The following is a 13,502-nucleotide window of genomic DNA, read 5'->3' as shown; positions in this document are numbered from 1 at the left end:
AAACATTCATTCTTTAGACCAACTCAAGTGCAAGCTCTCTAAAGTCTCGCGAGTCCTCTGTGAGAATAGCTGTCTCCTAGCACCTACTGCATAGCTGACTGCACACTCTCTGCCTTTCTTCTCCACTGTGCTGTGAGCTTGTCTTCACACATGCCAGTTGTAGCTGTATCTCACTGAGCTTCCCCTACTCATGTGGCTCCATGATAAACACATGTGTGCACTGTTCTGCTTGTTCCCCACAGTCATTGAAGTGACTCCTGAACTCATCCTTATCTTACAGAGAAGGAGACCATGGCAAAGAGCAAGGAGATATGCCCAAGTTCTCTCAGGAGAACGGATAGGGCATGTTGTAGGCACTGTCTCCTGGCAGGAGTGGAGTCTGTCTCTAACTCATGACTGCCACCCTCTGGACCAGCTCCATGCTTTCCTCAGGTCCTTGGTCAATGCTGACCAGTAGTGTGTGCTGCAGAGATACCAGGGATCTCAGCACCTTTGCTGTGCCTGAGGGTACCTCTCTGCTTTGAAGAAGAATGGACACCAACCCTTCCTCCCCTGAAGCTCTGTCTGTCCACCCCATCTGCCCCGCATTGCCTCATGTCCTCCTTACTATGCTCCATGTAGACTTTAAGTTACTGCTTTCCCTAGCAAAGGAAAGCAGACCTCTAACCTGTCTGAGAAAGGGGAAGAGTGAACCGAGAGAGGGGAGATAGATGCAAAAGGAAGTGTGGAACCTAATGAAAGCAGAATATCCCCAAAATCACATCCCCAGAAAGAGTTTTCCTTAACAGTTCAGTGCCCTTTGTTTTCACTTAACATGCAGTGAGAATAAACTGATGGGCGTGACATAAATGGCCAGATCACATGTGGCATCAGCTGACACCCCAGCTAACAAAATCTGTGTGCAGCCTTGGCCCAGTGCACTGCAGGACAGAAGAGCCTACAGGGACCCATCAGTCTCCTGCCAGCAGCGAGGACAGACAGCATGAGCACAGCCGGAAAAGTAAGAAAAAGATCTTGCTGTTGGGAATATATTCTCACTAACATGCTAAAAGATGCTGACTTCTAACTCAGAAATGATGGGCACTGAAGGGAATTGTGATGTGTGCTATGGCACAGGGTGTGCACTGCACGACTGTGCAGCCCGGCTGCTGCTAAATACCTTTAACAAGAGCACACAGACTCTAGATCTGGGGCCGTCCTCACTTCCTCACTAACTCTGCAGCACAGGGAATTCATTCTGGGCAACTGTGACTACCTTGTAAACAGAAAGCTTTAAAGAGATCTTCTGCAGTGAAGTCTGTTTATATCAAGATATCTTAGTGGGCTGTCCTTTGGAATCACAGGTTTCTTATGAAAGAGAAAAGCCTTACAGGAGTTTCTTATGAGCAATTGGACTCAGGAACTTAGTAGATTGTCTTGTTAAACTTTGCTAAAATTTCTGACAAGCAGTAGATTGATTTCAACACTTTAGGATCATCCACGTTAAGATTACATTCCCCTGCATGACGGGATTTGGAAGGGTCCATTGCTGCACAATTCATAAAATCTCTAGAGGCTCTATAGAACTGTCTCTTCTCTCTTTAAAAAAAAAATCCACATCTTACATACAATTAATTCTGAGAAAAGCTGAATCACTTGCTAACACTGAGTATACCTAATAATACACACATATAGTTCTGAGATTTCCAAAAAGTCACCTTCCTTGTTCAGTCTCTGTATGGTGCTGAGACACGCAAGCAGTCACTCAGCATAAATAACTGATTTGTGCTATCTTATTGCCTAATTATAACGCCTGTGTTTCTGTTGGCACAGGGGCTGTTTTAGGAGTGGGTCAAAAGTCCAACAGCTCACAGTGAGAACAGGGGGGCGGGGGTTGGAGACTTCTGCATCCACGGTGTGGCACGACTCGGTATAGAAAAGATTGGGTAGAGAATCGGCAGAGAAGGGGCAGTTGCCAGTAGTTCTGTTCCAATTCACTCCTGGTCATGTTTAGGATGGCGTGTCACATTTCAAGGAAATGTATTACGATAAAGAATAACTGAAAAAGTTAAAAGAAAGACTGAATTCATGCAGCATAAATGGAAACCCAGTCCTATCAACCAAACAAGAACTGAGGGACTAGGGAATCCAGGCTCTTAGGTGCAGGGTAAGTAACAGAGCTATGGTAATCACAGGCTTGAGTTTACACTGCCTACAACAGCAAAATAACAATGTAGCCATGTATGATAGACCATCCCTGAAATCTCAGTGCTAGGAAGGCTAAGACAGAAAGATACCTAGTTCAAGGCCAGCCTGGGCTGCTTCTCAGACTATGTCTCAGAAATCCAAAGCCTGGGGTTTAGCTCTGAGACAGTGTTCTTGCCCAGAACACACAAAGTTCCAGGTTGTGCTCTCAAGCACCTCAAAAACATACTAATAATTATAATTTAGAATTAAACATTTATAAAATGTTTTTAGTCAAACAACCTCTTTTACTAAAGTACCAGTGACTATCAGGAAACAATACCAGCGTGGCCTGAAAGTGCACAGACCAATTCATCCCCGATATGTGAACTTTCTCTTCCTGACCTTCTACTATGGTGTCACACGTTTCTCAGGGTGTTTTGGCTCCTTGTACATGAGAAGTGTCCATTTCTATGTAACAATGGGTGGCAGACCCGTGGACAGACGCTGTGCATAGGAAATAGAGGGACAAAATTGCAGTAATCCCCTTGGAGCTGCAGTAACCCTTCATCTTCCAGGTGATCAAATGCAAAGCAGCTGTGCTATGGGAGACCAAGAAGCCCTTCTCCATCGAGGACATAGAAGTCGCACCCCCCAAGGCTCATGAAGTCCGCATTAAGGTAATGTCTCTTTCTACCTTCTAAAATGTTAGGTTTGAAAAACTCAGAAAATACTACATAGATGCGTCCAGATGTCCATTAACATTCGATTTCATAAGCTCACCCCGACATGAATGAGCCTGTTGCTGAGCCTAGCTATTGACATCAGCCGCTGAAAGCTTGAAGTTTAACATAATCCCTGAAAACTTTTAAAAATGTTTAAGTGTTTTTAAAGTGCTAAACATCTTGAGTCCAAAAGCAATTAATATTAGGTAATTTCTTGGTGCTCATTTCCTGTCTCTTTTTCTATAACATAGCATCCATTTTTATATATTGTATAAACTACATTTTGGGGGGTGCCTTAATTCACAGGATGATCATTACCACTTAAGCTGTGTAATTGGGAGAAGAGATGAAAGCACAGGAAAAGTTGGCCCTAAATCGAATCTGGAAGCAATAGGGGTTGTTAGCAAGCTCCTGAGAAGCCCCATTTCAGAATAGGTGTGCTAAACCTTCACAGTCGCTATCTTGGCTGAGTGAAATCAATCTCTCTTCTGTAGATGGTGGCCACGGGGGTCTGCCGCTCAGATGATCACGTGGTTGCCGGAAGCCTGAGTACACCACTTCCTGCAGTTCTAGGCCACGAAGGAGCTGGTATTGTGGAGAGCGTTGGAGAAGGGGTGACTTCTGTCAAACCAGGTATAGAATTCTTTACTCTCAGGGTTTGTACTTTGGCGTTGATCCCAAGAACTTCCCCCTCAAAACAGGAAGCCCAGGCTGTAGGAAACTTAAAATCTGGCACAAGGTCACAGGGTTTCCACCCCTTCCTCCCTTCATGCCTCTGTCCTCTGGCATCCAATCATGTATTTTCTCTTTCAACATCTATTTATCATCTACCAGGTGTCAGGTGCCGAGTTAGAGTCCCCATTGTGACCTTCAGAGTTCACAGTCTGCTAACTTCCACTTCAGTGTCCCTGAGCACCAGGGACTTTTCAGGATCCAAGCCTACCAATGGGGCGAAGGCAAGACCTGCAGGTCCAGGTTCTGAGTGCCTAGATGTTGGGAAGCTGCTCTGTGCTGAGTTCAGAAACCCGACTGCTCGCCTGGCTTCAGGATGCCTCTCCTTTAGGATGCCGTAGGTTTAACCGCATTGCATCCCCATGATGGCTTCCTCTTCTCCTATATGTTCCTCCTTCTTCTATATAGAAACATAATACAATATAAGAGGAAACCACAGACGGAAAAATATAGCCAAATTCCTACAAACATAAACACCACTGTATTATCACTAGTTGGGCTGAAGGTGGCAGTTTGCACATTGCTTTTTACTTTATTCATGTTTTTACTTTAACTTTGTTTATTTTCTGAATGTAAAAGTTGATTAAAAATACATTTTCTTGGGGCTGGAGAGATGGCTCAGAGATTAAGAGCATTGCCTGCTCTTCCAAAGATCCTGAGTTCAATTCCCAGCAACCACATGGTGGCTCACAACCATCTGTAATGGGGTCTAGTGCCCTCTTCTGGTCTGCAGGCATACACATAGACAGAATATTGTATACATAATAAATAAATAAATAAATAAATAAATAAATAAATAAATATATATATATATATATTCTGTGGTGTCATCACACATTCATTTTATCTGTGAAGCATAGTGATCAGGTCATTGATTTGTACAATAACATAGGTAGCACATGTGATTTAAAAACAAAATTATTTTCATCTCCAAAAAGATCACTTTTGCCAGTAGAGTCAGACATTTCTTGCATTCCAAATAACCAGAAAATAAAAAAAGAACTCGTCTGGCTGGAGTTAAGCTTTGCTGTTTTCTTTATTTGGAAAAAAGCTAACAGTAAAACAATACCTTTACCTCTCAGGATGTTTATAGCAGAAAAAAATTGATAATTCATAAACAATTATTTTAAAAAAAATTCACCTTTTCTTTCTCAGGGGAAATCTCTAACTCAGTGTTAAAGACTGAGATGTCCAGAGCAAGTCATCACTTCTCTGTCACATTTTAGTCTGCGTCCTCAAAAACAACTAAGATTATTCTTAAAGCATTCGTTTCATAATAAGAGAAGCACGATCACGTTAAAAAAAACCAAAACCTGGGTGATGAAGAAGGGACTCAGTGGGTTAAGTCATCCTGTAAGACAGTTGATAGTCACCTGTAACTCCAGCTGCACGGGATCCAGCGCCCTCTGCTGGCCTTCAAGGGCACCCACACAAGAGCATAAGCACGTAGTACTCGGACATACACATAAAAACAGGACAAATCTTTTTAAGAAGGAAAAAACTAGCTACCAAAATCCTTGTTTTAATTTTACCTTATGATCAAGTTTAATTTTTGGTTTTATTTTTATTGTACAATATTCCCTGTGTTGTATTTGGTTTGTGTTTTATTATAATAATTATATAATAATCAGGTAATTCAAACTTCTCATGGGAACTTGGCAACTCATTATAACTAAAGTATATATTTATACTCATCAGTGAGTATATCTAAGGACTGACTAGGTTAATACGTGCAAAGCCCCTAAGAGCAACTGAGGCACACAATGAAAGTTGACTGCTGATCAGTAGATGTAGCTGTTTTTATATTTTCCTATTATTTCAGTAAACTTTAGGCACATAGCAACTTCGATGAAGAGCAATGACCCATGCATGATGTAGTGCAGTTGGGCCCTATCTCTTAGGAACCTTTCTAGGGTACACATCCCTACATGAAAGCTTCATGTTCTTGCCTTATTAATTACTGGGTAGGCATTAAGTCATTTTCTTTTTCCCCTTCCAGGCGATAAAGTCATCCCTCTCTTTTCTCCCCAATGTGGGAAATGCAGGATCTGCAAGCACCCGGAGAGCAACTTCTGTATGAAAAATGAGTAGGTTTCTCACTGTCTTCTTGAACAATTAGGTTGCACACTGGTTTTCCTGTGTCTCATGTCCTTTATTTGCTGTTTTTCACTGGCCAGTGTGTCACAGCCTCGGGGGACCTTGCTTGATGGCACCAGCAGGTTCACATGCAAGGGGAAGTCAATCCACAATTTCAGCAGCACCAGCACCTTCTCCCAGTACACTGTGGTAGATGAGATGGCAGTGGCTAAAATCGATGCGGCTTCACCCCTGGACAAAGTCTGCCTCATCGGCTGCGGGTTCTCAACTGGCTATGGCTCTGCTGTCAAAGTCGCCAAGGTAAGATGGACAGTGGCCCATGGACCAAGCTACGTGCTTATTGTTGGGATCAAAGGAAAGAAATTGCTCACAGGCATCAGAGAGTGTTTTTGTAGAAAAGATAAGTCTGTCCAACTCCAGTGAGAATTCCCTCCACACACTCAAGAAAAGCTCTATAATAATATGCATCCAGTTCTACCAAGTTCCCAAAGAAACTGGGCTCTCATAGAAATTGTTTGAAACTTATGTAGATCCGCAGCTGTAACACTTTGCATTTGCTGTTGTCTGTAAAGCTCTGTTATGTCCCAGTCCCAAGATACACTTGAGCAATAAAACATGTTTTAAAGGGTCAGAAACTGGAAAGCTTGGCCATTTGGGACAAATGGAAGATTTTAAAGTGGAGATGTCATCCCTGTTATCTCTAAAGTAAGCCAAAGTGGGGAGATGTGCGTGGCACAAATGCTGTCACCGGTGTTTTTAAAATAAAGACCAGCACTGCTACCGAGAGCCAACCCGCATGCGTGGTGGAAAGTTCCTGAAAAGAAAACCGAGGCTTAGTGACGAACCAGGATTTAAGGCACTGGACCACGGCAGCCCCTCTGAGCTACCTGATGTTCTTTGAAAGAGCATCACGAAGAACGTGACCTTTGATAACGGCCAGATGCAGAATGAGGTTGCCTCCTTTCGTTATGGAGATTGAGAACAAAGCTTATCAGCAACATTATCCCAGAAAATTTAAACCTCGGTTGTGTTAGAGGTCTATCTTTCCTACAGTTTCTGTATCTTAGTGTGTGCACATCGCATGAGAGACAGCTCCTTTAGCTAACCACAACTGTGTGTGACCTAGTATATCCTGAGCAAGTTTGTTAGTAGATCCTTTAGAACCTCAGTCTATGACTCTAGGATTCTCCCACATCATCTTCACAAGTTGATGGTGTTGATTAAAATATTAATAGGAATAAAATATCAAAAGGATTCTTGAACACTGAAGAAAATTCACCTTTATTATAGATGAAATTGATGTTCTTACTGAGTTAAGAGAAAGTAAATATATTTGTTCAATAATTACATCCTATATGTATTTCATTAGCTTAAACCCTAAATGCAGTTACTCCTTGTGCAGTTGCTCATCTGTTTCAACAGGAGGACTGAGGGAGCCTCGCAAGCCATGGGTACTTGTGGTCAAGGATTTCAGTCATTGTTATTAAAATACAGACCAATTTAATGCAGGATTAAAGTCTCACAAAGACAACATTGGTCTCTTGCTATATTTTCCTGTCCACTTTCCTGTTAAGCCAGGGATGACTTATCAATGCTGCCCAGAAGACTTCGGCTCCAGTAACCCTAGTTGTGACTACTAAATGATAGTGAACCAAGGAGTTAATGATGGAAGGGTGGTTTGACTACCCGGCAGTCTCCTGGAGTAACCATGACATTTGTTTCACTGACACAAATTGATTTTGTGTATGTGTAAGATGTCATTGTGTAGCCCTTGAAGGTGTAAGTCATTTCTATGTCAAGTTCAATGATCATCAATCAGTACAGCTGGTCTCACTAAGGTTTCCCATTGAAGTAGAATGGGGTTCTGCCCGCAGTGATTCCAATTAACTGGTAGAAGCTGTTACTGGATCCTGAGATGAACAAAAATGGTAACTCTTCAGATACATCTAATAAAGAGCAAATTTTGAGAGCCACTGTTGTACCCCTTTGGGCAGCTATAGCCAGAAGAGGTTTTGGAAGCAGGTGGAATGACATCTGAGAGGCCATGACAGGACAAAGCAAGGTGCCTTGTGCAGCATGGAGCACTGCCTAGTGGTCACTGGTCCATCTTTTGTATTTTCTGAAACCATAGGTGACCCCAGGCTCCACCTGTGTCGTGTTTGGCCTTGGAGGTGTCGGTCTGTCTGTCATCATTGGCTGTAAAACAGCTGGAGCAGCCAGGATCATCGCCGTGGACATCAACAAAGACAAGTTTGCCAAGGCCAAAGAACTGGGTGCCACTGAGTGCATCAACCCTCTAGACTACAGCAAACCCATCCACGAAGTACTCCAGGAAATGACCGATGGAGGGGTGGACTTCTCCTTTGAAGTAATCGGTCGCCTTGACACCATGGTAGGTGCTGTGGCATGCCTTGAGATCTGTCCTTCTGCCATCCATAATGTGCTCCAGACAGAAGAATAGAAATCTCATAGAATGCTATTTTAGATGGTAATTTTCCATCTCCTGTTTTCTTTTCATATTTATTAATTCAGTATAGTGATAAACATTTTTTTTCATTCTACAAACTAGTCTCAAGTAATAAACCTCCATTAATACAGGAAAGCCCTTCATTGAGCTATTATAAACTGTCTTACTGATTTTTAGTAAAAAAAAAATTAACTCATCAAGCAAATTTAAATGCAAATTCTGTTCTTAAATGGACAAATATGATTTTCTTAAACATTCTTATTATTGTATAATATTTGAAATGAAATATTCTGGAAAGTATTTCAAGTTTCATCATATGGCCAACAGGACTAATGAATAATATGTGGACAAGTATTAATTCTTAGGATAAAACCTGTAGAGGAGCTGTTGCTTCAACAGGTCTCCATATCCTCAGCACAGAGACGGCACAGTGAGGGGCACCCACAAACATCTCATTTTACATGTTGGAGGAAATGCTTTTTAAAATTGAATTCACAGATTCTGCCATACCCTCTAAATTCGAGAGATACGCGTTTTGTTTATGATATACATTACATAGTGAATGTAAAACACTTAGCATGGAGCCAGCTGCCATGTGGTAAGCACTCAATTAAGGTCAGCTGGGGATAATGATAAGAAAGGCTTTTGCCAAGCTCACCGTGCTTGTGTGTTTGAATACACGTGATATTACTTTCAAATAGTTACAAACACCATACATGGCTAAAGAACACTTCTCCAGTACATATTAGCCAACCTAAGACCTCTGGAGTTCTAGAGAAGCATCCCCAGAGGCCTAAAGAATCACCATTACTGAGGTCCTCCAGAAAGCCTTGGCAGAGTTGGAAATAGAGAATGGGAATGGTGCCCTGAGATCGACATTCTTCTCAGCCTCGAACTGAGACAAGATGTCAAGAGAGGCTAGCCTCTCCTCTGTGGATGGAGAGTCCTTCCATGCTTGGTGTTCTGGTTTCCTCACGGCCATAGCCCTTCTGTGATACACTAGACGGTCTCCCTGTTTGCTCATCTGAGCCTAGGTTGTCGGTGGATTTGAAGATTCAAAAGTCTGATTCCCATGTGTTCTGAGGAAATCTGGTTTTCTAAATGTCATATTTCAAAATCAAAAGATGGACTATCATGTATCTTTGGGGATCATAAATCATCTTTTACTATAGAATTTTAGATGAAACAATTGAAAGTGAAAAGTTCCTGGATGTCTACAGATAACAGAATAATGTAAAAGCAATGCACACACTGGATTCACAGCCACTGAAAACTTGCCCGTTCTTGATCTAAGCCCCACAGGAGGGACGTGTTGTAAAGGGAGGTGGACAAATAGATAAGAGACAACTTCTGATGCTGTCGTCATTATATCTTCACCATCTAAATTGTCTTAGAGTGCAAACTTCAAAACTGTAGGTAATGGACAATGACAGTGAGTGAACCTACGCATAGGCAACCTGAGAGTCACGTGATGAGGAAACAGTGTTCTCCTTGGAGGACCCAGACTGCACAGGCTCCCAATGGGACTAGATTCTTTATTAGTTGATAAGGAAGAATTGAACATAAATTCATTCAATCACTTTTTCTCTCAAAATATTTCTCTGCACGTTTCTTCATATGACATGAAACTGTATCGTGAGTACACCATGAGAATATCCACTTTAAATATTATTTATATTCCAGATGTCTTCCCTGTTAAGCAGCCACTCATCATGTGGTGTAAGTGTCATTGTTGGGGTTCCTCCTCATGCTCAAAGCCTCTCTGTGAACCCCATGTTGCTGCTGCTGGGACGCACCTGGAAAGGAGCAATATTTGGTGGTATGTATTCATAGCTGAGGATCAAGTTCTGTATGTGTTCTTGTGTGTCAAGCTGGATGTGTGGAGTCAGAGAACATTTGATGCCGTTACTCTGGAGCAACTGGCCTTGTTGTTTGAGACTGGGAGGGTCACAGTGACCTGCAGTTCATGGTCAGGCTAGTCTTCCTGCTCAGCCAGTCTCAGGAATCTGTCAGCACTGAATCAGCTGTCTATTGTTACTGACGTTTGTTTTTGTTTTGTTTATATTCTGGAGATCAAATTCAGCTCCTCTGACAACCTCACCCCCTACCCCTACCCCCACATCATCCCCTACAGTAACAGTCAGACAGGAAGCAACTGAAGAGAACTTTTAAGAAATTGTAATAGGAGCTGGAGAAATGGCTCTTCTGTTAAGAACATTGGATGCTCCTCCAGAGGACCCATATTCAATTCCCAGCACCCACATGGCAGTTCTCGGCTGTCTGTAACTCCAGTTAAATAGGATCTAACATCCTCACACAGACATACACGCAAGCAAAACACCAAACAACATGCTTAAAATAAAAATAAATTATTTTAAATGTATTGGTCGGGTGGTGGCAGTGCAAACTTCTAATCCTAGCACTTGGGAAGCAGAGGCAGGTGATCTCTGAGAGTTCAAAGCCAGCCTGGTCAAAGAGCTAGTTCAAGGACAGGCAGGGTTACAAAAAGAAACCTTGTCTCAAAAACCAAGAAAGAAACAAAGAAAAAAAGAAGAAAATTAAGGAAAGGAGAGAGAGAGAGAGAGAGAGAGAGAGAGAGAGAGAGAGAGAGAGAAAGAAAGAAAAGGATGCTCAAGCATGGGTCTCCACAATTGGTGGCTTCTGGTGGAGTGGTGGTGAGGAAGGACTCAGTTTTATTTAAGAAGCTTGCCGTTGGGAGTTCGGCCATGCTCCAGTGAGAACATAGGCAACACAAATTGACCTTGGTATATTTTTTCCTTGGGAGATGTCACAAGTGTTGCAGGGTAGACCTGGAAGGACTGGGAAGTGAGTGTGTTCAGGGGCATTGTGTGAAATTCCCAGATAATCAATAAAAATCTAATGTCAGAAAAAAACAAACAAAAAGAACTTTATTACCTGAATTATGTCCCCAGCTTTGAGGTTCTAATTCCTAACTTTTTTCAGAGTTTCATCCCTTTTGTAACAGAAAAGTTCTTAGAAGGCAACATGAATATCACTGTTCTCTCTATAGCAAGAACTAATGCAGGAAATCCCAAGACAGGCTGCTGTGCTCCCCATAAACGAGCCAGGGCTTTCCCTGCTTCTTCTACTTGGGTCTCTAAGGCCCAAAAATGCCTCATAGGACACAGAGAGGCCAAGGCAGTAATGTTTGCCTACACTCCCTTCCTTTGGCTATAAACATCTGCACTATGATTTCTCTAGGAAAGATCTACTAAGCTGCCATCATCAGCCACGAACCCTGTTCATCAGGTGGCATGTTATAAGACATTAATGCCATGCAGAGGGTGTTTGAGTCCAGCGTCTGCCGCTCAGGGGGCAGCCTGGGCACTGTTAGGAACTTGGTTTCTTTGGAAGATCTCTTGTCTAATTCTCCTGCCTGCCCCCTGGCTGCATCTCACAGTTCTGTTCTCTCCTTTCAGGCTTTAAGAGTAAAGATTCTGTCCCCAAGCTTGTGGCTGATTTTATGGCTAAAAAGTTTCCATTGGAGCCATTAATTACCCATGTTTTACCTTTTGAGAAAATCAATGAGGCATTTGAGCTGCTTCGCTCTGGAAAGAGGTGAGCTTTAAGATTCTTTTTATGGGGTGGGTGGGGAAAAGAGATTATTTTTATGGTAGGGGAAATGACCAACAGAAATGAAGGAGAAATGGGAGAAGAGCAAAAATGGGACTTTGGTGACCGTTCAGGCTCTGCACGCACATGTACGACACAGGGCATTTATAACGCTAAGCCTTAGTTTTCACAGTCTCTAAAATGGACAACCCATGATAATGGACCTTATAGTGCCACTGCTTAGGATGAAGTTTAAATGAGACAATGCCTAAAAAGCTTCTACAAAGTGCATGGCAAATAGCTAGCATGAAATGTCTGTTATTTCCCACGGCTGCATTTCTTATACCACCCAGGCAGGATCAGTAGTATTTAAGAAATCTAACTTAGAACTGAAATCTAAATGGCAGTCATATCAAGATGTTCTGCTGAGTTCAGAGTTGAAAAGACAGAATGTTAGAGAGGCCAGAAAAAAGAGGATTGCCCATTTATGGACTTGTCCTTAGTCACAGGGAGCCTGAATGGCTTTCTCTGAGACTCATAACACATGCTTTATTTACCCTCTGGGCACTGTGAGTTCTGGGAATGTGAACCAACATCTTATATCTCATATTTCAGTATCCGGACTGTCCTGACGTTCTGAGACCATACTGATGCCTTCCTACTCCTGACCCCTGCACCCCACTGAATCACGACACCAGCCACATACAGCGCTAATGTTCTTCCTTAGAGACACTGCCAATAAAGTACTCATGTAAGCTTTCTGCGAGAAACTGAATTTTCTGATTCTGTTTTCAACCCCAAGTGAGAGCTACCACACCTCAAATGGGGAACTGGAGGGTACCTAGCCTTTCTTCTGATTTGATTGACCTCTGTCATCTTTCCTACTTGGGACAATGTGTCTTGTGACATCTTGCGATCTTTTCTCTCTGGAATCCACAGTCACTGAAACTCAGTGGAGCAGAGAAGTCTTTCTACCCCAGTATGCACAGGATGAGCTGCATGCTCAGCCTTCCTGCCACACTCCCCCTTGTCTGTATTTCTTCTTTATGAGCATATTTCTGCATATGGAGCAAACACCACAGCATGCTAGTGAACATGTAACTGTTATCTCAAATAAAAGCAAGTCTGAAATCACGACTCAGCACATCTTATTGGCTAACTTTACACCTTGATTTAACCCATTTCTATTATATCGCCACCACATGGCAGTGGCTTACCAGGAAAGATTTGGCATATCTGATTTTGCAGCTCCTACACCACAGGACAAAAACTAGAGGGAGGTAAACTCTTCATCCACAGAAATCAGCCATAGTAATAATCAGGTTTGGCAATGGACTTGCTAAATTAAATACCCACAGACTTTTCCAATGGAATTGTCTGACTAAATCCAGAACTAAGAAGCAGATAGACTGTTATTACCAAGTTGGCTGATGTCTGCTCTTCTTGGTTGTCCTTTGGGGAGGGTCGAAATCTCTGGCCTCACTTGAAAATGGAAGGTTTGTTTTGTTTGTTTGGGTTTTTTGTTTTGTTTGTCTTTTTTGGTTTTTGTTTGTTTGTTTGGTTGCTTGGTTGGCTTGGTTTGTTTTTTCAAGACACAGTTTCTCTGTGTAGCTTTGGAGCCTGTCCTGGAACTCACTCTGTAGACCAGGTTGGCCTTGAACTCATAGGAATCCACCTGCCTCTGCCTCTTGGCTGGTGGGATTAATGGTGTGCACCACCATTGCCTGGCTATGACTACATCTTTA

The 13,502-nt window shown here is 42.4% G+C and overlaps 1 protein-coding gene across 2 annotated transcripts in view; it reads left to right on the top strand.

The window, feature by feature from the left end:
• The window catches only part of LOC126488345 (alcohol dehydrogenase 1), a 28,883-nt gene extending 15,989 nt beyond the window's left edge, over positions 1-12,894 (top strand). Inside the window, exons 1-9 of one of the 2 annotated variants that reach the window (XM_050121766.1) lie at positions 865-1,000; positions 2,742-2,843; positions 3,383-3,521; positions 5,620-5,707; positions 5,798-6,017; positions 7,849-8,109; positions 9,868-10,003; positions 11,625-11,763; positions 12,373-12,894. In XM_050121766.1, coding sequence (XP_049977723.1) covers positions 983-1,000; positions 2,742-2,843; positions 3,383-3,521; positions 5,620-5,707; positions 5,798-6,017; positions 7,849-8,109; positions 9,868-10,003; positions 11,625-11,763; positions 12,373-12,397 — 1,128 coding nt within the window. In that variant the 5' untranslated portion in view covers positions 865-982 and the 3' untranslated portion in view covers positions 12,398-12,894. Of the gene's footprint in view, positions 1-864; positions 1,001-2,741; positions 2,844-3,382; positions 3,522-5,619; positions 5,708-5,797; positions 6,018-7,848; positions 8,110-9,867; positions 10,004-11,624; positions 11,764-12,372 lie in introns of those variants that run through there. The other variant, XM_050121767.1, reaches the window with a different exon arrangement.
• The last annotated feature ends 608 nt before the right edge of the window (positions 12,895-13,502 follow it).

This window comes from Alexandromys fortis, unplaced genomic scaffold (assembly GCF_014885135.2).
Source record: "Alexandromys fortis isolate MF-2015 unplaced genomic scaffold, M_Fortis_MF-2015_v1.1 scaffold_196, whole genome shotgun sequence".
Lineage (NCBI taxonomy): Eukaryota > Metazoa > Chordata > Mammalia > Rodentia > Cricetidae > Alexandromys > Alexandromys fortis.
This window is presented reverse-complemented; position numbering and strand designations above follow the sequence as displayed.